The sequence below is a fragment of the Neomonachus schauinslandi genome, chromosome 4, assembly GCF_002201575.2.
Source record: "Neomonachus schauinslandi chromosome 4, ASM220157v2, whole genome shotgun sequence".
Lineage (NCBI taxonomy): Eukaryota > Metazoa > Chordata > Mammalia > Carnivora > Phocidae > Neomonachus > Neomonachus schauinslandi.
The window spans coordinates 98,062,652-98,088,221 of record NC_058406.1 but is presented as its reverse complement, the minus strand read 5'-3'; the positions used below and the strand labels follow the sequence as shown (position 1 = coordinate 98,088,221).

The 25,570-nt window shown below is 39.9% G+C and overlaps 1 protein-coding gene across 1 annotated transcript in view; it reads right to left on the bottom strand.

Moving 5' to 3' along the window:
- Window positions 1-601: 601 nt before the first annotated feature.
- The window catches only part of WDR3 (WD repeat domain 3), a 31,655-nt gene continuing 6,686 nt past the window's right edge, over window positions 602-25,570 (bottom strand). Inside the window, exons 4-27 of the mRNA XM_021690056.1 lie at window positions 24,326-24,444; window positions 22,392-22,470; window positions 21,170-21,265; window positions 20,159-20,272; window positions 19,861-19,962; window positions 19,311-19,408; window positions 18,311-18,418; window positions 17,556-17,786; window positions 15,198-15,291; window positions 13,105-13,206; window positions 11,629-11,714; window positions 11,326-11,461; window positions 10,541-10,597; window positions 9,417-9,517; window positions 9,100-9,211; window positions 8,820-8,954; window positions 8,505-8,555; window positions 7,248-7,313; window positions 6,648-6,740; window positions 6,166-6,213; window positions 5,235-5,278; window positions 3,448-3,576; window positions 1,625-1,718; window positions 602-1,308 (exon numbers count right to left, since the gene is read on the bottom strand). Of these exons, the coding sequence (XP_021545731.1) occupies window positions 1,153-1,308; window positions 1,625-1,718; window positions 3,448-3,576; window positions 5,235-5,278; window positions 6,166-6,213; window positions 6,648-6,740; window positions 7,248-7,313; window positions 8,505-8,555; window positions 8,820-8,954; window positions 9,100-9,211; window positions 9,417-9,517; window positions 10,541-10,597; window positions 11,326-11,461; window positions 11,629-11,714; window positions 13,105-13,206; window positions 15,198-15,291; window positions 17,556-17,786; window positions 18,311-18,418; window positions 19,311-19,408; window positions 19,861-19,962; window positions 20,159-20,272; window positions 21,170-21,265; window positions 22,392-22,470; window positions 24,326-24,444 (2,451 nt within the window). The 3' untranslated portion in view covers window positions 602-1,152. The remainder of the gene's footprint in view (window positions 1,309-1,624; window positions 1,719-3,447; window positions 3,577-5,234; window positions 5,279-6,165; window positions 6,214-6,647; window positions 6,741-7,247; window positions 7,314-8,504; window positions 8,556-8,819; window positions 8,955-9,099; window positions 9,212-9,416; window positions 9,518-10,540; window positions 10,598-11,325; window positions 11,462-11,628; window positions 11,715-13,104; window positions 13,207-15,197; window positions 15,292-17,555; window positions 17,787-18,310; window positions 18,419-19,310; window positions 19,409-19,860; window positions 19,963-20,158; window positions 20,273-21,169; window positions 21,266-22,391; window positions 22,471-24,325; window positions 24,445-25,570) is intronic.

Below are 25,570 nucleotides of genomic sequence, written 5' to 3'. Positions count from 1 at the left end.
GATGGATTTAGACAGTATTACGTTAAGCAAAAGTCAGTTAGGGAAAGACAAATACCATATGATTTTATTCATATGTGAAATTTAAGAAACAAAACAAAAGAGCAAAAGGGGAAAAAAAAGAGACAAACTAAGAAACAGACTCTTAACTACAGAGAACAAACTGATGGTTACTGGAGGGGAGGGGGGTGGGGGGGTGGGGGGGTGAAGGTGATGGGGATTAAGGAGGGCACTTGTGATGAGGACCAGATGTTGTATGGAAGTGCTGAATCGATGTGCTGGATGTGTGACTAATATTATACTGTATATTAACTAACTGGAATTTAAATAGATCTTAAAACAACAACAACAACAAAAAGATGACAGAGAAATCTGCACAGAACTACAACGAAGTTGGAGTAGCAACTTAAAAACTTCCCACAAAGAGAAGCCAGGCCCAAAGGAATGTGTCCATGTCTTCTAAAATATTCCCACCTCCCCAAACTCTTACCATGCATATACATATGTATGTATGTATGTCTATGGTATTAATCACCCAGAAGCCCAGCAAGGCATCTCAGCTTGACTACACTTTAATTAGAAACAACTAGACAAGTAGAAAAAATTAGCAATTAGATATTTTTATATACAGATATAACCACCTCTAAGAGGTGAAGTTAAAAGAGGATGTTTTAGAGAATTTTTATGGTCCTTTTTAGCTCTGTAGGTCCACAACTCTGCATTTAATGGGAGAGGGCAATCAATTGTGCACCTGATAGTCTCTGTAGGCGGTAAGACATAATACAAAGAGTAACACATCATTAAATCTTCTGTTATCACAGAAATAAGAAAAACTTTAGAAATGTTCATTTCAGCTCTAGTCAAAAACTAATAAAAAAAAGTTCGTTGTTCCCTGCTAGAATATAATGGGAACAACTCCTGAAGCGCTCAACCTTCGAGGGCACAGAGAGATTTTAAACTATCAAGCCGTAAGCCCAGAAATAGAGCCCACAGTCCCACACTGGGCATTTCCTCAGGCAAAGCTGGGAACCACATCCTGACATCTTCTGTAACACAACAAGCTCTGTTACTTGGTTATTTCCAAGTTGACACCAATTCCACTGCTTAGTTTAGAAGTCCTTTTAAATAAAAAGAAAAGGGCACCACATTTGAGTTCTAAGTATATGTTAAAATTAGCTTCTCCCTCTTTTTCCTCTTCCTCTTCTTTTCTTCCAACTGGCTGGTCGCATCAGCAAAAAACATAACTTCACTTTTTGCCTCGCATTCCCTCTTGAGATATTCAAGACCTGCCATGTTGAAGCCAATAACATCCTGGGGGGTTGGGGGGGGGGATATAAGAAAGATTAAATGACCTTTCTTTCACTTCAGTTCAATACAGCAGCATAAGCAAGTCAGGAGAACCAATGCTTCAGGTGTTCTTACTCATCCCTCCTTGTCCAAGGTCTTTCTGGTTTGGTTTTGTTTTCTTCTCTCTATTCCTACCAGCTCCAATGAAAATCTTCTCTCAAATACTGATATATGTCTGGTCAATACCACCAAAGACAAGGCACAGCTCCCTATGCTACTTCTAGGTCACACACACACTAGGATTTCCCCCTCGTTAATGTACTTCTACAGGGATACCTACCCGGACTTGGCTGACTTTTGAAATAGTTGTTTCCTTTAACTTTTCAATCACTGGCACAAGCATTTGGTTACTAGTGATCTGCCCGAAGTGAATTCTAATAAGAAAAACAAAACAGTCACATTACAAAGAGAGGTAGTGGTTCTGGCTCTGCTTATCCCTTCTAGAAAAGCAAATAGACAATATCAAAGTAAAACAAAACAAAACAAAACACAAGAGAAAAAGATTCATTTCACCATATCATTATGGCAGTATAGAAATGCTTCTGGCAAAAATAGCTAAAGATGTTTCTTCCCTGCTACTCAGTTTTATCTGTCAATTTTAACACTACTATCGTAAAAGTTATGACATTTAACTCATTTGCAAAGCTGGCTCTTTTCGTAGCCATCTACCATGCGGCCACAGACTCTGAAAATGGTATTTTATGGAAAGCTCAGAGAAATGAACTCTCTAAGAAATACTAACTCAACAAAGGTTTATTAATATTTCTAGTGAAGCCACAGCAAAAAAGAGTCCCTGATCAGAGAGTCAGACTCCGACCTAGAGTACCAAGATGATGTCCATGAACTTACATTCCTCGGTGCGCATCCTCAAGCTCACCTGTGACCTGCCACAGCTACTTGTATGGGCCTCCCCATCCGTGACCCCTCTGATATGCCGGAAGCCCTCATGGTGTCTCACTTAGAATGAGTAACCCTGATTTCAACAGTACAGATGCCACAGCGGTAAGAAATTATTAGTAACATTGTTGAGTACCAACTGAAGGCCTCAGGACTTGCCCAGAATTATAAATATGGCAAAAGAATACTATAAACATATCACTGTTCTTCTTTTGCTACTATCCTGATGGAATAAAAGGAACAGAGGATTAAGAAGCATGAAAATAGGGCGCCTGGGTGGCTCAGATGGTTAAGCGTCTGCCTTCGGCTCAGGTCATGATCCCGGGGTCCTGGGATCGAGTCCCGCATCGGGCTCCCTGCTCCTTGGGAGCCTGCTTCTCCCTCTGCCTCTCTCTCTCTCTGTCTCTCATGAATAAATAAATAAAATCTTAAAAAAAAAAAAAAAAAAAAGAAGCATGAAAATAGATCGAGGCAAATTCCAATTCATGAAATATACCTGTTTGGGCTTTTTTTTTTTTTTAACTATTTGGTATTGGCTGATCAGTTTGTATTTTATCTTCATTAAGAGCATTTTAAAGAGTGTTCAATCTCTCTGTTTCTGTTCTCTGCTCTAACAGCTGGAGACTGAGGGGCAGAGAATAGGATTCAAGAAGAGTATATTCTTAAACTCTTGTAAATATATTCTTCTCAATTACACACTAAGAGGAAATGTTCATATTTAAGAATAATCCAATAAACATGTTTCTTCCTTCCCTCCCTGTATGCCCTTACTTTTCCATTTGTTTCTACAGAGACCTGAAAAGTAAAGGCACCATTCCTTACGATGCTGTTATGAGGACTAAACTAAATCATTTTGCTTACACAGTTAAAAAGACACAACAAATGAGGCCAATTGGCCATTCAGTAATGGGCTCTCAGCAAACAGACAAAGATCAGAGCTACTGCAACCCAGAGACCTATGCTGACGCAAGCATCCCTGAGCGATGCTCTATCTTGTGACTTAAAGAGGTGGGCCATCACTCTCCTTGTGTAAGGACAAGACTGATTCCGCAGGATAACAATTTATGTCCCACAGCAATGAAATCCTGTAACTCTCTCAGTCTGAAACATCAGATTTCTTAATCCCAGAGCATTGATACCATTAGTTCAAGTAGCACCAGAGCACTCAGGCGGAGCAGACACAGTATTCTTTGGAAAGGATGTTACCTGAGCAGAAAGAAGAGGCACCTACACAGAAGTTCAATATCAGAGCCCAGCTGGATGAATTCATTAAAGAGCTTAAGGATGTCCGGGACATAAGAAAAAGGTAGCACAAGCAGAGACTCTTCCAGCTCACTGAAGAAGAAGAGAATAAGCATTAAAAATGTCACATTTCTCAACATGCTCAATTTTTAAATCTTTTACTATTTTTTTCCTCCTGCTTTTATATTTGAACAGATCTTACCCATTCAGGGTTAAATTAACTATTCATCTATATTCTGGATGGTTCCCTCTTTTCAATATTTTTTATATTTAATATTTTAACCTATTTGATGCATTCTGGTCCATGGCATGATAGGAGAATCTAACTTTTTTTTTTTTTTTGGAGAAATTATTTCTCCAAAGTCTTTTGTTGAATATTCCATCTTTATATACTTCTTTTTGCCATACATTGAGACATATGAGACTCTGTTTCAGGGCTTTCAAGTCTGTTTTAATGATTGATTCTAACAACAATCCTGTAGTGTTTTAGTTTTGTTAATTTTATAGCTTTTTAATTTAGGAGGATAGCTCTCTCTTGTTTTCTTCTGGTTTGTTTTATTTTTCTTGACCTAGTTCTAGCATCATTTCATCAACTCCAATTCCAAATCTCAAGAGGTTTTCAACCGGGCTCACAAACCTATGAACTAATTTAAAAAAAAAACAAAAAACAAAACCTAAATCTTTAGAACATAGAATCTTCCTTTCTAGGAATGCACAACACTTCCATTAATTTAAATTTTGATATACATTTCTCCAGGGAAGTTTCAGATCCTCAGATAGTGTATTTATTTCTTGTTGTAAGGGACAGATTTAGAGATTAAGAAAAGTTATGAAAATAACTTTTAAGTAGGTAAAACTCATAAATAAAATCCAAGGGTAAATCACAAACAAGAAACATTATTTTAAAAATATATGACAAAAGATACAAAAATTCTTAAAACCAGTAAGAAACTACTGAACAGTATAAGAAAGGAAAAGTAACTAAAAATTCACAGAAAAAACACAAATGGCCAACAAATATAAAATTGTTTCACTAATAATTGAAAGAAATTAAAATAATATAATACCACCTTTTGCCTCTGAACCTGGCAAAAGAATTTGTTAAAGCCTGGTCAAAATCACTATAAACTTTCTGGAAAGTAATTCAGCAACACAAACCTTTAAAAAACTCATGCCCACTGATAGTTATTGTTATGCTATGACAAAGATTCCTGTGTAAAGGTGTTCACTGAAGCAGTACTGATTAACAGCAAAAAAACCCAAAAGCAAATCCAATAGTAATTATCCATACAATGGAATGTTTTGACATAATTCAACAAATGTATTTTTGAAGAATATTTGTAACTTGAGCAAATGCTCAGGAAATATTCCGTGAAAAAGAAAAGGATATAAAATTATATACATAGAATTCCAATTGTGTATGTAGACAGAAAATAAGCCAAAGGAAAAACATAACCAAAAAAGGTTACCAGTTGGTACTTGTGACTGATGATGATCTCATTACCTATAATATAAAGTACGGCTACCCTTCATTTGCCTCTAAAAGCATCTCCCTTCATACTTTAGGAGGAGCCTCCTAGTTCTGCTTCAGAAAGACATTATAATATACTATTTTCCACCAAAATGTTGACATAATTAAACCTATAAGGAAAATAACCATCAATTATAACTTCTATTTATCTCATGGTCAGACAAGAATTCGATAAATGCTGTTAGCTGACAAATTATAGTCACTGTACACTGGGACTTACCTCGACTTGATTCCTTTAAAAATCTCCAACACATAAGCTGAAGGCTATAAAGGAAGCAAATAACAGCCTTAGTGATACTCTAGGTTGGTTTCTACTGGAGATCTGTAATTCCCATCTAAAAACCAGGGATCCCACTCAGAGGAGAAACAGTGTTCTAGGATGGCAATATACATACATGGGCTTAGAGTTTGTCCCATGTGGGTTCACAGTCCAACTCCACCACTTCCCAACTCTGTTCCCTTCTATCCGTGAGTCAGGCTAATTTCCCATCTGTAAAATGAGGCTACACTGACTCACATGATGACCATGATGAATGACACATGTGAGTAAAGTACTAAGTAACTGGAGACTGCTACATAAGCATACATTTCTCTCTCTGTCCTCCTTCATCTGACTGGTTTACGTCAAGTTTTCCTCCAAAAACCTCAATTTCAAAGTTCATTTAGATGAAGAGAATCTTCAGAGGGCTTTGGATACTGAACATAAATAAGCACTAGAAAATAAGAGAATGCGGGACGTCTGGGTGGCTCAGTCGGCTAAGCGTCTGCTTTGGGCTCAGGTCATGATCCCAGAGTCCTGGGATGGAGTCCCGCATCGGGCTCCTTGCTCAGCGGAGAGCCTGCTTCTCCCTCCGCCTCTCCCCCTGCTTGTGCTCTCTCGCTCTCTGACAAATAGATAAAATCTTAAAAAAAAAAGGAAGAAAATATGAGAATGCCAATCCAGTCCAACCAAAACAGATGACTTAGAAGTTACACTAAAATGGTCCTTTTGAAACGCTCAAAATCCTAGAGGACAGGAGAGAGTGTTAATGGCAAAGTTTTCCCGATGCATCCAGCCTCAAATCATTCCTCTGCACTTCCTACTGTCCCTCTCTTGTCCCTGAAAGTAACCTTTGAGTAACCAAGGGGGAACTGGTAGACACTCTACTTACAGAGATATTGCCATAAGCCATGAGGATGGGGTTGATGGGAAGAGGAACCTGTGAAGAAATCATCAGATCAAGTCATTATAAAACAAGACAGTGTTTGTCACAGGCAGTGCGACAACAGTACAGTTTTGAAAGAATATACAAAAAATATCAGGCCTTTTAATTTCCATAGTGCTAATGAGTTCAGGCAATTCTAGAATTTCTAGAATTCATCTAGAAATCTGTAACGGTTGTGGTGCGTCCAAAACCCTGCAGGAGCAGTTTCTGCTCCATATGGTAAGCACCTCAGTCTGCAAATGTATTAAGACCCAGGTCCCCTCCTCACAGCCCCTAGACTCCTTCTTTCGAATATTTGAATTAGAAAAGACTCTATCACATTTATGTCATTTCCTGATCTGAGTCAGTAACTCCCACAGCAATGGTGTTCTTCTCAGGAATTCTATGGATACATGTTTCTCAGAGTGTAACTCCATGGACTATCTCACCTCTTTCCCTGCAGCTTTACAAATGGCTTTGTGTTCCTTCCTTTTTGCAGTCTCCTCTCGGTATAGCTCGACAGCCTCCATGATCCTCTCAGCCTACGTGAATGGTGACAAAGGAGAGAAGTCATCACCATGTGTCCCAGCATCCCGGAACCCTGCAACTGGAAGGCCTGACTAGAAAAGTACCAACTAGCTTGAATTGGTTTAATAAATGTGTGCCAGGAGAGTGCCGAACAGCATGTGATGATGTCTCTGGTGTTTCTTTTTCTGTTTAATTTACAGGGAGGAGACGAAGCGTCTTGGGTTCAGGTGAGGTCATATGTATGTGCACACATGGAGTAGGGCAGCTCCCGGGACCTCTGAGGGGTGCTGCTTCCAAGGAGATCAAGCCTTCCTTTCTAGAAACCATGTGCCGATTCAACATGACTCCTGTCCTTGGTTACAAGGGAGGACAACAGAGGTTCTGAGCTCTATCTATGAATTTCATCAACTTTTTGCCATAAAAGGGCTACCTGGTTGATAAAAACTTTCACTAAAAAGTTGGGATCCTCCTTAAAAATGTACACATCTATAAATATAGATACAGAATATATATCAACTTACTGCTTTGACCGTTTCAATAGTTTTCTTTCCAGTAAAGTAATTGTCACCTTGAGTCTCTCCTGGAACCTGCCAGAAACAAAGAGATCCTTGACAATATTGTTGACAGGCACTAAAGAACCAATAAATTAATCTTATATCCAGAAAAGAGCAGTCATCACTATGTTATGATAATGCTGTCATGGTGCTACCAACTACCATTAATGGAGTACTTAATAAGTGCCAGACACTATTAAGTATTTTATACTCATTATCATAAGAATATCCTACCCTCCATTATGCTAAGCGAAATAAGTCAATCAGAGAAAGACAAGTATCATATGATCTCACTGATATGAGGAATTTGGGAAACAAGACAGAGGATCATAGGGGAAGGGAGGAAAAAAATGAAACAAGATGAAACCAGAGAGGGAGACAAACCATAAGAGACTCTTAATCTCAGGAAACAAACTGAGGGTTGCTGGAGTAGAGGGGGGTGGGGGGGTGGCTGGGTGATAGACATTGGGGAGGGTATGTGCTATGGTGAGCGCTGTGAATTGTGTGGAACTGTTGAATCACAGATCTGTACCCCTGAAACAAATAATACATTATATGCTTAAAAAAAAAAAAAAAGAAGAAGATAGTAGGAAGGGAAAAATGAATGGGGGGAAATTGGAGTGGGAGACGAACCATGAGAGACTATGGACTCTGAGAAACAAACTGAGGGTTCTAGAGGGGAGGAGGGTGGGGGGATGGGTTAGCCTGGTGATGAGCATTAAGGAGGGCACGTACTGCATGGAGCACTGGGTGTTATACGAAAACAATGGATCGTGGATCACTACATCAAAAACTAATGATGTAATGCATGGTGACTAATATAACATAATAAAATAAAATTAATTAAAAAAAAAGAATTACTCATTAAAAAAAAATGGAAAAAAAGGAAAAGAATATCCTACCCTCTAAAAGTATAAAGAGAATGCCCAATTTCTAAAATTTTTTTATTTTTATTTTTGTTCTATGATTCTCTGAAGCCTCCTTAAAAAAAAAAAAAGCCAGAATGACAAACATCCAATACCAAATCTGGTCGGTCATTTGTCCCACAAAATCAGGATATACAGTTGAATCAAACAGGACTACACAGATTGCTTTCCACATCAGCTGGTGATGACTCTGGCATCTGGCCCCAATTCTAATTCTATTAGAAATTCTTAAAATTAAAGTAAATTCCAGTAAGATAATTACAGGGCTTAATCTCAGGGTCCCCCAGAATTTACTTACTACAGGTTGGTCTTCTTTGGCCACACTCTCCTCATATTCTGCTTCCCTTTGCTGCCAAGAGACAGATACAAATTAATCTGGAAGAAGAACCATAGTCTCTACATGAAGTGAAAGGAGACAGTAAAAAGCTGAGTCTTTCAAAATGCAATCCCCTAATGGCATCTCTGTCTTTGTGTGGCTGCTGAAATGGTTGATGGGGGTGTTGGAAACCTCTTCTGGAGGTGCCTGGACGTGCACTGGCTGAGGGGTGGCCGCACTAGACAGAACTAGACACCCACCCACCAGCACATTCTGTAACCAAGCCTGAGTCCTTACCATCTCCCTTTCTTCCTCAAGAATAAGAGGCTCCCTTGTTCTCTCCCAAAGTCTCAGGGATTTGTCATGTGACGATGACACAACATAGTCTCCACTGGGGCTTACAGCCAAGCACCAGATTTCCTGGTGGTGCCCCTGGAGAAAGAAGACACAAAAAGAGAAACCCTGAGTAGGAACACCTTATTCCTTGGCCGAAACCTGCGCTATCTGAGTGGAAGATCAACACTTGATCTTAAAAGTAGTTCTGAATACTGAGCAAGCAAAGCAGGCAAGAGGTCACCTCCAGAGTCTGTATGTGTTCAAATTTGTCTGCATCCCACTGCTTAATCTTATGGTCCTTCCCAGCGGTGAAGAAGAGGTGGGACTTGGGCACAAACTGTAGGTACATCACACTGAAAAGTGAGAAAAGTGATCAAATGTCAAGCAATTCCACATTAGTGAAGAACCTCATGCACAGTTTTGAAGAGCTAGTTCTAGCATGCCTGGTTATTTATATTTTAGAATTTTGTATTTATGACTGTCTGAATAGACGCAGACATTCAAGGGAAATGATACGTACAGGACTCAAAGGGACATCTTTGAAAAGACTGCACCTACCTGTCATCGTGTGCAAAGAGAGACTTGTGGCAGTCCCCAAAGTCCAAACCCCAGATTTTCACATTCCTGTCAGCAGAGCCTGTTGCTATTAGTGCTCCATCCTACGAGGAAGAGAAGGGAACCATTACTTTACCTGATTATCAGAAACTCTACAGTTAGATAAAGCAAGACTAACCCATTTCTTCCAGAAACATTAAAATCAATACAAATATCATCTCTATCAAGAGCACCTATTTCTTTGCTTTAGCCTAAGATTTCCTTAAAAAGCTTGTTGAGTGAAAGCAAGAACTCTGTGGCTCCAAAGTTTTCGTACTGCTACAGGGCGGTACTGTGCCTTGATGTCTGTTACCTATTTACTTCCTTAAACAGGAAGAAAAATCGCTCATCCCTGTCATAGGATTTGGGGGAAGAGGGAAGGAGGAGGAAAGAAAAGTCTGGAAAAGAACCTACTAGAATGTTTGTGACCCAGCCTTTTATCCCATGTTCTCTCTTTTATCTTTCCTATGTCAATGCCTCATTCAAATAGTTGTCAGCATAACAAGACCACCGGAAATATCTTGTGCCGCCCACTTACTGTTAATGTACTGATCACAGATGGCCAGAGTATGCAGTCCTTTCACACAGATTCCCACTCTTATCCATAACTAGACATTGCAAAAATATCATTTTGGTCAAGGAACTAACAGTATAGATATAGTGCAAAATACTGTAAATGTCCAAATGTGAAGCCAAGTTCCATCTTCTTCACCGGCATTATCTTTCAGAACAAAGGGGGATGCCTTCTTTAAAGTCTTTTGTATTTTAGGGTGGTCTACCAATCATAGTATTTTAGATAAGAAAATACTATCTGGGGAATCCACAACAGGGTGTTAGCTGTAAGGATTAACTCAGATATTTTGAACATATTCTGACAGCACTAAAGTAATTTATATATAGCAAAAAAATATATATATATATTATATATATACACACACACATATATGAGGTACGATTACAATATACATTATTTTATGGCTTTTTGGGGAGAAAGATATACAATAGGATGAAAAAATACTCTAAAATGAAGATAGCAAGCCAAAAACGAAGAAAGTGCTTGTTACTAAGACACTTTAAATTTTACTTACATAAGAAATGTCCATGCATATAACAGGCAGTTTGTGTCCATAGAGTGAAAGAAAAAACTAAATATTAAAAAAAAAAAAAAAAAAAAAAAATGTAAACAATTCACGTCTGTCTATAATATATAGGCATTGTTTGTTACATGTGGATCTAAAGTAGAACTTTAGGATACAATCCTAAACACTGTTCTGGATTGCTTCCTATTTCTCTTTTCAAAGAAGACAAACCACTGAAGGCAGCTCGTACCCGTGTCCAGCACACGGAGCCCTCATGCACTTGCCCTGAACACTGCACTGTGGAGGAGCCACTCCCCCAGAAGCCTACCACCTCAGTCAGAACAGGCCACAGGCACGTCCTCTGCATCTCTTAGCTGCAAAGACTCTGGGCACTCGCTTCCCAACAATGTTCCCAGGCCTGCTGCAGTCCTCCCGACTCTGGGCCTAGGGCGCAGTAATCTGTAATTTTTAAAAGCAACCCAAATGATCCTGATGTCCAGCCAAGTGTGGAATCCCTGCCCAGGAGATGCAGCAATTCTCTGCAATTACTGGCAGCAACAGGATGTGCTGTCTACAGATTTTCTGAGCTTATGAAATACAACTCGCTTTAAGCAAAATTTATGAACCGAAGGGTTCTGTAAAAATCCTAGCTTTCCTAGTACACCTACAGTGTTTTGATTCACACATACATCTTTAGAAACACACCACTGCTGGGCACAGTCAAGGCCACTTTCCAGGCTCAACCCACGGTCAGTGAGAAAGACAGAAACTATTTCCAGGCATAATCACTGTACCTTTAAAGTGTCAACATAGAAGATTTTCACAGTACAGTCCAGCAAAGACACAGCCAACAGTTTTTGGTTGGGAGAATAACTGACACACAGAACGTCTTCATCTAGTTGCAAGGTTCGGGTTTGCTTCACAGAAAGTCTAGCATGACGGAAAGCATGAAATAAATAAATAAATAAATAAGGGCTCTACACAGGCAGACAAAAATTCCAAAAACTCCCTGGAGTGCAACACATGTCAAAGGCCCATTCTGTGGTTCCCCATTCTCCCTCCCAAAAAAGGACACAAATTAAAAAATATCTACTCACCTCTTCTGGGTACTATTTTCATCTTTTACCAACTCAAAATCCCAGAACTTGACAGATTTATCTGCACCACCTGTCACAAAGCCACGCTGAAAAGCCAATAACATTGCAATTAAGAAATATTTTATTACGGAAACTTTGGTAAGAAGATACATATCAAAATTGTATAAAAGACCATTTTTACTTAACAGCATGGGAGAAGAATTAAGAAAAATGTGGTTCCTTCCTAACCCCTTCCACTGCTCTTTTGGGGCTGCTGCCACAGACCTTATTTAAAAATTTCTAGCAGGGGCTAATGTAGACAGATGGTAACTAGTGTAAAGTTCTAGTTATACTTTCATTCAGCATCAGGAAGTCTTTGAACATTGTAGGGTTTCTTGCTCCACCTGAGAAAGCACCAGTCAAAGAATTTGCTATTAAGTAATAAAGTGGTTTGACAAATATACACAGACTGGATCATCAAAATACGTTTATTCAAAGTATTTACCTCAGTAGGGTATAAACTTATTCCTGCAATGTCCCTGCTTAAAATATGTTTGAAACTGTTTTCCAGTATCAAGAAAATTAGTCCCATCACATTGTAGTATTAAAGTATATAAAGCATGGGTCAGAAAATTAGATCCCAAGTGTTTATTCTGCCATTTGAGATTAGTAACATAGAAAAGAACCTACCGATGACCTTTAGTGTTGCTTTAATGACAAAGACTATCTATAGTTTAGTTTATAAAACCATTATGCAAATAATAAATGACATGATGGATGTAAAAATACTTTGCAGAAAGAATCCTCTACAAATCCAAGACGTTACTACTATTTAAATTTTAAAGTTGTTTTGATCTGACCCCAAATGGCATAACCCACTCTAAATTCCAGATTCAATTTTTTCCAAAAATGGTATCTACTTTCAATGGATGAAGGTTTGCCACTATTGAGAAGATTCAAATGATCGGGCCACAATCTCTTATTATTGTTCAAAAAATACCTCAAAATGTTCTGAGCAACAGCACCGTGACTAGAGTTAAGTATACAGTTCTCCAAGGTGACCCCTCTGAAGGGAAGCATCCCGTTACTGACTTGAAAGGGCTGGTATATTTGCTATCAACACTAGACTTATATAGTCATAGATGTATAGACTAAAAGGGGAATAGAAAAGTCTACTCCATCCTCTGCATTTTGTTGCCCAAGGAAATATTCCCTCTTAGGAAGTAGCACAAACCATTGGTGAAAACTCACAAGGGTAAGCAATCGGATGTCATGCAGCTGATGACCAAGAGCAGCTGAATGAGAATTCATTTGATAATGACAGCTATTCATATTATCAGGCACATGATATGCCATCATATAGGAAATCTAAAGATTAGACAAGAAGCGGGCTTTCTTTAAAGAAACACCGAAGAAATCTTTGTTAGGCAGCAGTAAAATCTGATGTAAGAAACGGGGAAGTACTCAAGTCCAGATCATAACATCTGGTTTCATTACCTGATCTGGAGAGAGAGACAAGGACCATAAAGCTCCATCATGTGCGTCTATTGTCTCCAGCAGATTTCCTGAGGCCAAGTCATAAAGCTGCAGCTTTCCTGTCTGAGGAAGACACAAAATGAGCACAGCTCCAACGAGCACACCCACAACCTCCAAGATTCATGCCTACGCAGTTTAGGAAAGATTTCATAGCCGAGCAGCGACCATGTGGCTGACAGTTTAGCAAATGGATCCCACATTCCCCGCTCTGTGCCTCCTATCTGAATAAACACCACTGATGTGCTGGGTTAACTCTGGCAGGGTTGCTCGGCGGCATGACGACGGAACCGGGCAACCTGGCAGTCCTGGCCTCTTGTCACATTCACTGGTTCTCCAACTTCAGCAAATCAGGAGACACACAACAGCAAATACACCTAAAAAACTTTTAAGCTTTATCAAGTTTAAATGGTAATTGGCTTAACTAACTCTTCCCCATCTAGTTTTGGTTTCCTCCTCTAGAATACACTGACAATGAGAAATAGGTATCTACCTATGATGCTAGGGAGGGCAATGGACTTAAAACAAAAACACAAAAAAAACGCAAAAACTTAGAAGACAATGAGCCACACTTCCTGCTTAAAACTTGGCTAATGAAAAATAAAAAAGAATAAAAAATTTAAAAACTAAAAAAAAATTAAATAAATTTAAAAAATAAGATAAATAAAAATAACATGATCACATACACACAGCAGCAAAGCCTGCTCTATGATGGGCTTCTGCACATGGGGTGGCAAGAGTGTAAGGAAGACCTGAGTTCCAGGGCTGCCTCTTTCATACTCTGTGGCTGTTGCTGAATTCACCTCCAAGAGCCTGTTTTCTCATCTGTAAAATGGGATTTACAGCACCAGCATCTCAAAGTGGTTGTGGGCATTAAATGACATCATGTACATTAACTGCCTCGCACAGAGACTGGGCTGGGGTCTGCGGATTGCACTTTAGCCATACAGGTAGACTTAAGATATTCACAAAATGCTCTCCTAACAAAAACAATAGAGGGGACATTTGTTGAAAGAATGAATGAAAAACGAGAGAAACTTGTAATTGGAATTTAATGTTCATTCCCTGACAGTGACCCTAAAATCTCTCTGGCTTATTTTACACTTTTAACTGGGCAAAAAAAGACCCATTGTGATACACAGGTTTTCTAATAAAACAATCGTGCACATACAGCACGAGTTTAGGGGGGCGACAATGACAAATCCTTGCAAAGCACTTTTCAAAGTATTCCAAAGACCTCATTCCATTTTATTCTCACTGCTACTCCTACTACCAGTACTTCTGCTCCCAGCTCTTATTTACTTGTTATTCGCTGTGAGCCAGTTTCTGTGCTAAGTGCTTTCCGTAGGGTGAGGTAGGTTGTTTACCTCATTTTACATGAGAAAACCAAGGCATACAGGGGCAAGTAACTTGCCCAAAGTTCTCACACCCAGTGAGTGGAAAATCTAGAATTCAAGCCTAGGCCTATGTAGTGCAAAAGCCACTGTCAAAAAGCACTTCTTTTCATCCTATTATATAGATAAGGAAACATACTATAAGAAGTTTCGGGACTTGCAGCAATTTATCCACTCTAAAATGGGGAGAATCTGGATCCAAATCCAAGTCTGCTTATTCCCGCACATTTATCTCCCAATCTGACTGGCAACTGGGAATGAGGACTAGTCAGTCTGTCTTTACTGAATGCTTCTACCTGCCAAGCCGGACAATAGGTACTTCGTATATTTCATCATTAGTCTTCTCAAAACACAATTACATATGTGTTCGTGAAGAGATGCACAAAAGGCCGACCACCAAAACATGAATGGACAGTTATCTCAAGGTCATGATTGTAATTTCCTTCCTCACAATTTGACATAAGGTTTGATTGTTTAAAAACACAAATAAAGAAAACAAAACTTAAAAGAAAACCCCTCAAAAAAGGGCAACGAACTACCAACCTTCTCAAATTAACCAGCTCTCATTCATTTCCAATATGCAAAAATAGGAATCAGAGTTCTCCAACTTTAAGAATATTGAGTAGAAAAACCTCCAAAATCCAAGAAAAAGCCTCAGTTTACCTTTGTTCCTATGACCACCTGTCTATCACCAGGTACAAAGAACGAGCACAGCGCATATTCACAGGTCATCGTGCGGATACACTGTAATGTGGCCCTGTGAGAAAGAACGAATAAAGAACCACATGTTAAGAGAACCTGCTTCCCCGTCTTAGAGGTCAGCATGTCTGTTCAAAACACACCTAGCCACACAGAGCTCGGCTCAGACCCAATTATAGTCAAGAGAGAAAAATTTAAATGGCACTTTTTTTTTTCTTTTGGTAGGGGCCTCCTAATCCTAAGGAACAGAGATTATATAAAAGCAGGGCAAAAAATAAAGCATCTGCTGGGCTCCATGTGCCACCATAAAGAAGTAATCGAGCCCACAGGATTACAAGTCAAATTAGCCTATTATTAAATATCTCTACGAGTTCATTTTATTGGACGATAAACATTCATCCCTTCAACAGATATATATCAAATGCCCACTTCATTCAACACTTACTGAATGCCAGATGTGATTCTAGGCGCTAGAGGTATAACAGTGAGTTAAACAGAAACGACCCTCACATTCTTTAGGAACGAGACAAACACATACTGGTCTATCAGGTGACAGCAGGTGCTGTGGAGAAACAACACTGGGGGAAGGGGAGGAGGAGGGTCAGGGTGGTAGAAGGTTCCAGGCACAAAAAACAGGCACGCAATCACCACAGCAGGGACATGCTCTTGCTGTGTTTAAGGATGAGAAAAGGCCAGTGGGCTCTAGCACAGCAGAAGGGGAGGGGGGGTCAGAGGTGAGGTCTGTGAGCACTTTGGCTTCCAGGCAATGAGGTGGATCTACTGGGACTGACACTTCCATCATGAAGATGACGCTGGCGGCTGTGTGGAGAACAGACTACAAGGGGGCACGCAGTGGGGAGACCCCCCAGGAAGCTATCTCGACAACAACAACGGTGAGAAGCGATGGCGGACGGGAGCTGGGGGTGGCAGCACAGGTGGGGACACGTGCTGGATACTGGCTAAGTTCTGAAGCTGAAGCTGACAGGATCTGCTAGTGACCTGGACCTAGGATATGAGAGAGTGACCACAGCATTGAGGGGAGAACAACTGGAAGGAAGTAATTACTTTCGAAGACGGGGAAGAGCAACAGGTGGGAGATCGTGGGAGAAAGAAGATCACAAGCTTGGTTGGGGCCGTATGAAAAATGGAGATGCCCAATTAGACAGCCAGGTGGTGATACAAACAAAAGACTTGGATGTAAGGGTCTGGTGTTCAGGGAGCGGCTGAGGCTAGAGAGAGAAATGTATGCGTCGTCAGCATAGAGAAAGCTGCAGAAAGCGAGTGTAGACAGAGAAAAGGTCCAAAGACTCTGCCCTGAAGTATTCCAACACTTAGAGGTCCGAAAGGTAAGAAGGACCCAGCACAGACAGAGGGAATGGCCAGCAGAGGAAGAGGAAGTAATGAGAGTCAAAGTGCTTCAAAGAGGAGAAAGTTACCAATTCCAGGAGAGAGTGTCACATGAAGCTTACGGGTCACTGGATTCAGAAACATGAAGATGCCTGAGGAGGCGACAAGAGCTGCTATGGTGAAAAGGTGGGGAAAGGCCTGATGGGGGACAGATGAAGACAGAACAGAGAAAAGAATCAGAGGATGGGACGTAACCAGAGAGACTGAGGAGGAGACAGGGCTATTACTTCTTTTCAGATGGGAGGTATTAAAGCATACCTGCATGCTGACGGGAATGATCCAACAGAGCAGAAATGTTAAAGATGCAGGAGGAGGACAACCGCTAGAAGGGGAGCAGAGAAAGAGCCACAGGTACAAGCTGTGGTCAACGCTGATTAGGAACACCAACACAGTGACAGGAGGGAAAGTGGACTACGTGGGTATACACGTATATACATGCTGAGTTGGCAGATGTGCCGGGAGCACATGAATGTTTTCTAGATGATTCCATTTTTCAGTGAATTAGGAAGCAAGGTCACCAGCTTGAAGGTGCTAGAGGTTTTTGGGGCTTGAGGAGAGAAGAGGCGTGGAATAGTCATCTAGGAAAGGAATGGAAAATTATAGTAAAAATACTGGACAGCACTAAGAGCCTACTAGAATTCAAGGAGTAGGCAGCCTGTTTGTGTGTTTTTCTCTACCCAAGTACAGTGACAAACCTCAGACATGGAATAAGCTTGCATTTATTTTTTGCACCAAAATTTAAAAAGCAACCTTTCCAACTCTAAACTCCACAGGCCCACAGTCAAGATACATTTTTGATGGAACTGTATGTAGGGCCTTAAGAGACTAACAACTAACCATCAAGAGTACTAGAACCTCATTTGCAGGAAAGAAAACATGACTGGATAAAAGTATGGAGAGCACCATTTCACAAACCTGTTCCATATTTTCACAGAATCTGCCGCAGCTGAAAGGACAGCAATGTTGTCGGAGCTGAAAGAAAGGGTCCGCACGTCACTGCGATGACCCCGGATGGTGATTCTGCTCGTCCTGACAGGCTGAGGAGCAGGCGCGGATAGGTGCAGCGAATATGACTCCACCAAGTTATTCTGCAGCAGGAAGACTGCCTTCAACTCTCCTTGAGGTGAATGAATCAAGTCAAAGGATCTGTGTGAGAAAATAATTCATAAATGTTCTAGCCACCATCTTCACTCACAAGGTTAACTGTTTCTAGTAGAAAGGCTTCACAGCGTCCTCCATCTATGTGATGTTTGAGCAAGTATAAAGAATTTTACAAAAAGTGCTCTGCATCTTGGGATGGTAGTTGAGTATGGGTTTTTAAGTCAAAAAAACCTGGGCTCAGATACTGGATCTGACATGTATCTTGCTTTTATGTAAATAATTTTTATACGTGACCTTAAATCCTTTTGGAGCATGGGGTACACGTTTTTCTTTTTAATTGGCAGCAGGAAAGAAGATTAAACAAATAGAAACAGTTACTGTAATAAAACAAATATGAGATGATGAATAAGCAGGCCTATGGTGAGGGCAGGTATCCCATGATCACTGTCTCCAAATATGTAATTCCTCTAGACTGCTAACAATGAGCATGAAAAAACCAATACAACTTTGTAGCTTACTATTTCTACAATATTGCTCTCAGGTAATTCAGATACTACACTTTTACTCACTTGATTTTGGCAGAAGTTTTGATATTAGTCACCCGTTGGATTTCATCTTGCAGTGTCATTTCGACATTGACTTCAAGGTCTTCCTCCTCCCCTTTGGAAGAATTTAATCTGGGGCGAGGGGGGGGGAGAGAGAACAATGACTTTTCTAGAAGAAGCTTTGCTATTACGTTAGTCAAATTATGGCTCCAAGACCAACAACCTGTGTAATCCTGGGAGAGTCACTTAACAAAGGAGTACCATGAGAATTAGATAATGCAGTGTTATGAACAAATGCTTTGTGAACTACAGTGTCATAAAATTTTATTCCATTTAATCAGTACCCTCAATAAGTGGATTCTGAAGGCAACAGCCCATAAAATTTCCTGGGGCAAGTTAAGTCTTTGTAATTCAAACTATTCCAATGAAGTGTACCTGGTTAACTTTTCTAACTTCAGGACTTTTTAGAAGATCCATTAAGCTGCACTTACAAGTCCAACTATGTCAAATAAACCAGAGGTCTCACAAGGTTTGCCAAGGTGACTTTTTCTTTGAGCCTTGATAAATTTCAACCACTGAGGAACCGATTTCTTTGGTTATTATAATAACCTATTCCAAGGTGATGTTGCCCCCAAATGCCAGTTCTATAGTCCTTCTCCTCACAGGCCCCAAGGTTAGCATTATGCAACCCAGCTTCCTTGTGTATGAGTTGCTGTCAGTGAAGATACCTGCTGGCCTGAGAACTAAATCATTTTTTAGCTATTTTTAAAAATCTGTATGGCCTTTCTAGTTCTACGTGGCTCTGAGTTCACGACTCAGGAACATGCTAGTTACGAAGCTGTACTAAAGAGCAGAAATGTAAAACATGGACTCCCGGCACTCCAAACAACTTCTCTACCTTTTAACAGTAATTGCTAACAGAGTAATCGCTTCCTTAAAGAAGCCATAGTTTTTCTATCAGTACTACGTGGCTTACCCAAGATAGTTTAATAGTAAATATTAAAAAAAAATAAAAGCAACACACTTTGCTTTCTTTCTAGCTTTCTTCATCTTCTTATGCATTTTCTTCTGAATTTCTCCTTTGGAAAGGATGCAGAACACTTCTAGCACAGAATCGGTTCCCTAAAAGGTGAAACTTGACGTGAGTCCAGGAAAGGCAATTTGTAACATAGCTTTTTCTCCGTAAGACCTAAACAATAATGTTCCTTTTTCTTCCCTTACTGGTCATATTACCTCGGACAACTTCCTCCCTCCGGGACTGCCGTCTAATGTGTAAAGTGGGAATACCACCTCCTACTCACAGCATTGCTCAGAAGACTAAATAAAAAGCTGGTTAATGCTTTTAAACTGCTCAGAAAAGCACGCATTTAATGCTTGCTAACTAATAAGAACAATAATAGTAACTATTACTGTGTTATGCTAATAGAAGCTAGGGATTATAGGTCTACACAGCAGCACATAATGAATTGTTAACAAGACTGGGGGAAAATTAATCTCTACACTGCATATAAAACAAGCACGAGTCTCTGAAAGGAACAGCCCTGTCCCTGCTTTCTCCGACAACTGGTACTCACGTGGCAAGCTAGAATCCTCCCTGTCCTGTCGACCGCAAGGTTCACAACTCTGTCCCTTCCCTCCCGCATGATGGAACCAGCTTTTCTGCATGTAAGGATGCGCTATGGAAGAAGCAAGGGAGAAGACCAAAGTAAAATGCAAGCTCTGTCAAACCTCTGAAAAGGTACGATTCTAAAGAGATGCAGGGGACAAAGATATTCCCAAAAATGACGATAACTGTGAGTTTTTAAATTAAAAAGTCTCCAATTCTCGCTTTCCCCATGACACAACGCAAATGAAGATAAGAAAAAGAATTACATCCTCAGGAGTTTCATCTGTCTCTGGGTTGCCATCCTCAGGCTCATGTGTGTCCTGTATTCCAGGGGAACACCCTTTGCTTTTCTTGGGCTCTGGTTCTTCTAAGTCTTCCACCTGTTTTATAAAAATGGGAAAATAGAAGCTGAAATAATGTGTCCCAGGAAGTATCTCTTAACCCTAATGACTTAGAAACCTATTCTTATGTCCATGAATAAGTGGTCTCTTTGATCAAACCTCTTCAGTGGTAGGACACTTAACCAGAGTATGTTAAAAACAGACTACGGCAAATACAAACAAAACAGTATTCACTATACTATCTCTGGTAACTTTCCAAAAAATACAGACTATGGTTTAGCAACCTAGTAATTTAAACTGAGGTGAAAAAATGATGACTGATTCTTCATTAACTTCAAAATTTTCTTATGTGAAAGGCTACCATATTCTGGAGGAAAGATGCCAGTCTGGCACACAGAACTACAAAGGCAATCCAGACATGAAGAAAGGATAAAGCCTAGCCTACTACAGTAGAACCCACCAGAACAGCTACTGAACACAACGCTACACACCTAACTCCAGCTAAACCTGCAGTCCATAAACTTCCTTCCACACAAAATCTTTAGAGGATCTGAGAGAGTTACAGATCTCAGAACATACGTTTATACACACACACAAATTTTACACAGAATTTTGTCTGAGGGGAAAGGGTCACAGATAGCCTGAAGTCCATCCATGGACACCCAAAGGTCCAGGAACTCTGGGCTAAAAACCCCACAAACTAAAACATTAGCATCACCAGAAGGTGTAAGCCTAAAACTATCCTTCCTCAAGCTCAAATAAATGAGGGCAACTGAGCTAACAATGAAGAAAAAAATTCTGACTAAAAGTTTTAAAATTCCTTCTAGCATTTATGGAAGTACTCAATAATTATAGCTAATTCAAAATTCAATGAGCCTGTGACACTGCTAAAACATGGCACTGCCCGTGATCAAAAAAAAAACCAGAAACAATTACCTCCTGTAGATAGGCTATGTCCCAAGCCCTCAGCTCACTGTCGGAAGCCCCAGTGATGAGCCTCTTGTCTTCTGACACCAGCACCAACCCCCACACCTACAGAGTATAAAAAGATTCAAATAGTATGATTTTTAAGAGACTCCAGGATATATGATGTGACATTCTAAAAATCTAAGTAGACTGTCTGTAGTGAAATCTGTTTGACATTTGCAAAGCCTCATTTTAAGGTAACCCTTTCAAAATACAGTAAGAGAAATCTCGGAGTGCCTGGGTGGCTCAGTCGGTTAAACGTCTGCCTTCAGCTCAGGTCATGGTCCCAGGGGCCTGGGATCGAGCCCCACGTTGGGCTCCCTGCTCAGCGGGGAGCCTGCTTCTCCTCTCCCTCTGCCTGCCACTCCCCCTGCTTGTGCGCTCTTTATCAAATAAATAAATAAAATCTTAAAAATAAAGAGAGAGAGAAAAATCTCACTTTTGGAAAGAAAACATGGCCTGTGGTAGAACTGTTGATTATGGAGTAAACTATAAGTTTCTCTGTAATTTCCTACCCTTAAATTTAGATAATGGCTGTTCAGCACAATTCCTAACTAGAAGCCACTCAAAGGATGATTTTAAGTCCGGTACTTCTTTGCTTTCAGCCATGCCCTGCAAATAAAAGGTACCCCATTGATGTCTATTGTATAATTTTCAGCCTCAAATATCTAAGAACAATGAAAAGAACAGTATTGTTGTGAATCAACAGTCCAAGAATAATTTGCTTTTCCTCGTCATTAATTAATGTTTTTGAGAGCCTGGTATGAACAAAGCATGGAGGAGGATGCAAAGATATAAAATACTCCCTGATCTCTATTGAAAACGTCTACATTCGGGTAACTATTATAATGACTACAATTTGCTGTTTACAGGTCACGGGGCCAAGCACTGTACAGACAGCGTCAATAGAACTCCCTATCATCAAAAAGGTGGACACATTATTTAAAAACAATGAAACTCATGTTCGTGGATTAGAAACTTCTCCAAGGCCAATTTCTACTAAATGCCAGGGTAGCTGTTGTCTGCTCCGACAGCTAGTGCTCGCTCCCTCCACCATTCCAACCTCTGTCTCTCAAGACAGCACATGATGGTTACTGTGGGCAGTAAAAGCAAAGGGCCATGAGAGGCCCAGGGAAGAAAACCATCTTTTTGCCTTGCCATTCTTTCCCTGGGCCCGTGATCCTACATGTACCTCGGTTCGGTGGCCAACCATCGTTTTAAAGCAGTGCTGGGTATCAAGGTCCCACCATTTCACCATGGTATCTTTCCCACTAAAAAAAGAAACAGGAGAAAAATCTTATTAGAAAAAAATCAGTAAATGGTAGGTCAAGGACTCATGTGTTGCTTTCAAAAAAATATACGTAGCAACAATGTCTAATGCTACCACTCTACCTCACCTTTTCTTAAAAAGTAAAGAATCCTAACTTTCCATTATTAGGTAGAAAATACAATGTTTCACCTGTAAGCCCAGAAATAACTACGTATTCAGAGTGTCACAGAACACAGACGCTGACCTGTGGCTCATCATCACAGCACCCACATTCCCCCACTGTCTGACACAGAAATCTCTCACATCTCTTCTGCTCCCATCTCCCATGTCCAGGTGGTCCCCACATTCTGAAAACACCTCCTCTGGGAGGCCTTGACTCCTTCCAATCCATTTCTGCCCGCGAACCTGAATTTAAGTTCTACTGCCTGAACTATTTTCATAGCTTCCCATCCGGTCTCTTTGTCCATTCCTGTGCCTTCATTACATCCAATAAACTATCAGATTATCTCAATTTTTTAAACTTCCACTAGCTCAAGGTTCTCTATAGAATCAAAATCAGGCTCTTTAGCACCATTTTCGAAACTTGTCATTCATTGGCTCTGAGTGTCCCTGCCAATGAGCTCTACTCTTCCCGCCTCAAATGCCCCTTCCCTGCTTCTTCACTAATATAAATCGAATATAATCCTCCTTCATGACTAAACTGGCAAAAAAAAAAAAAAAAAAAACCCCTCTTGTAAAGTCCTTCCTATACAATCCCACCTCACTGTGTTATTTCCTTTCTTTTACACAGTTGATCCCTGTACAACGAGGGGGCTAGTGGCGCCAAATCCCTCACCCCCAGTATAGTCAAAAATCCACACACACACCTCTGATTCTCCCACAACAATAGCCTACTCTTGACCAGAAGCCTTACCAGTAACATGAACAGTTCATTAACACCTATTTTGTATGTAATATTCTCACAACAAAATAATCTAAAGAAAAGAAAATATTAAGAAAATCATAGCAGAAAACACATTTACAGTACTGTACTGGATTTACTGAAAAAATAAACGCATACAAGTGGACTTGACCAATTCAACCCTGTTGTTCAAGGATCAACTGTTCCCTAAGCTAAATGTGTATATTCTTTTAGGACATTAGTCATTCTCTCACAAAATCTGTGTTATCTAACAACACACCAATGTGCCATCCTACAGGAACCAGCCCACCAATGGTATGGCATTCAGGGTTCCTTCACAACTGCTTCTGAATCATTACTATAGTTCTTCTAGTTACTGCTGGCAAACCTTAGGATCCCAAACTTTCCTGTGTGGCCATTCCTTAGGATGGATCATTATTATATCAGGTTGAAACATATGAAATTGCTGATATTTGACCTATCATGTTTGACCTGCACAAATGGAAATTTCATATGGTTCAACCTAATAGATGTTCAGAAGGCCTACATAGAGAGTATGTCTGTTCTCAAAAGGCAGGCAACTCAAACACTTGGTATTCACCTCTGCTCACTGCTCCACATTCTGTTTTCCTGACTTTCTCAGGATCCAGAAAGCAGACAGTTCATTCTATAAATGGCATGCCAAAGCTTAAGGACCGTGAAAAAGCTAATACCAGAGGATATTAATGACAAATCAGAAGAGAATTAAAAATGCTAGAAGTAACTCTATGGATAGCTTCTAGGGTACTACTGGGGAGAAGAGGGAAAGAGAGAGGAAAGCAGAGGGCAGAAGAAGCTAACACATGAGTCTGAGGGTAGTGTGGACGAATGAGGAAGGAATGACCCAAGTTCTGTCTTTGAAACCCTCTCTGATGCATTTACATAGAAAAGAACTGGAAATGAAACCGTTATTTACCTAGTAACTAGCAGATTCTTTTCTCGTAGAAACAGTGCTTGTGTGATGGCGTCCTTGTGCCCCTTTAGACGGTAGAGGCCGCTTTCATTGATCACATCCCACACAATAGTATCTGTGTCCTAAAGGGATCAGATAATACAGAAGAATTTTCTTTACCTCATCAGGCCTCGACAAACAATACGATGTAATATTTTTATTACAAAGGTGATACGTAGTCCTTGTAGAAAATTTGGAAAGCAAACAGAAAAGTTTTGAGGGAATAAATAACAGTTAATTCCACCATCTATACTGCTCCAATTCAACATTCAGGTTATTTTCAGAAAACTGGGATCATGCTATTCATGTCATTTTATAACCCTCCCCCCTTTTTTCCCCATTATTTCAAAATATTTCCATTTTTCCATGTCCTTCCAGACCATTCTCATTTTCAATGATCACAAAATAATCAATCCTAAGGATATACCATAATCCATTTAAACATTTTTCTACTTTAGCCATTTAGGTAGTTCCCAATTTTCTGCTATTATAAATATGTGGAAGTGAACATTCTTGTACATAAATCTCCGTATATACCTCGGATCAGAATAAATACTAAAGAGGGAAATTCTTGGGTTAAAAGGTATTTCTATCTTTAAAGTTTGCAATTCATCACAAGCTGATCTCTTTAAATTGCACCAATCTCTAGGTCCACCAGGGATATGAATGACAAGGCCAGTTTTCCCATCTCCTCAGCTCTGGATATTACTAGTTTCTCAAAAACCAGCTACAAATGCTGTCTCAGTAGTTACTGAATTTACATTTCTGAATACCAACGAGAAATTCTGTCCATGCTCTGTGGGGATTACTGGCCACTTGTACCTCTCTTGAACTGCTAAGGCCTGTCTTTCGTCTTCCTCTGGGTCTTACTTTTTGTTTGTTTATAAGTTATTAAGAGATGAAGGATATTAATTCTTTTTATACTGAAAATATTAAATACTTTCTCTTTTTCAATGTCCTTTAACTTTTTTCCAGTTTCATTGAGAAATAATTGACATACGTTGCTGTATAAGTCTAAGGTATACATATAACATGATGCTAAATCCATCTTCTCATATAAATAGAATAAAAAGAAAAAAAAGAAGACTAAAGGAAAAACAATTCCTCCTTGTGATAAGAACTCTTGGAACTTACTCTTAACAACTTTCCTATTTCTTTTAAATGTACAAATGTTTTAAATCTAAATATTCAAATCTATCATTCTTTTTC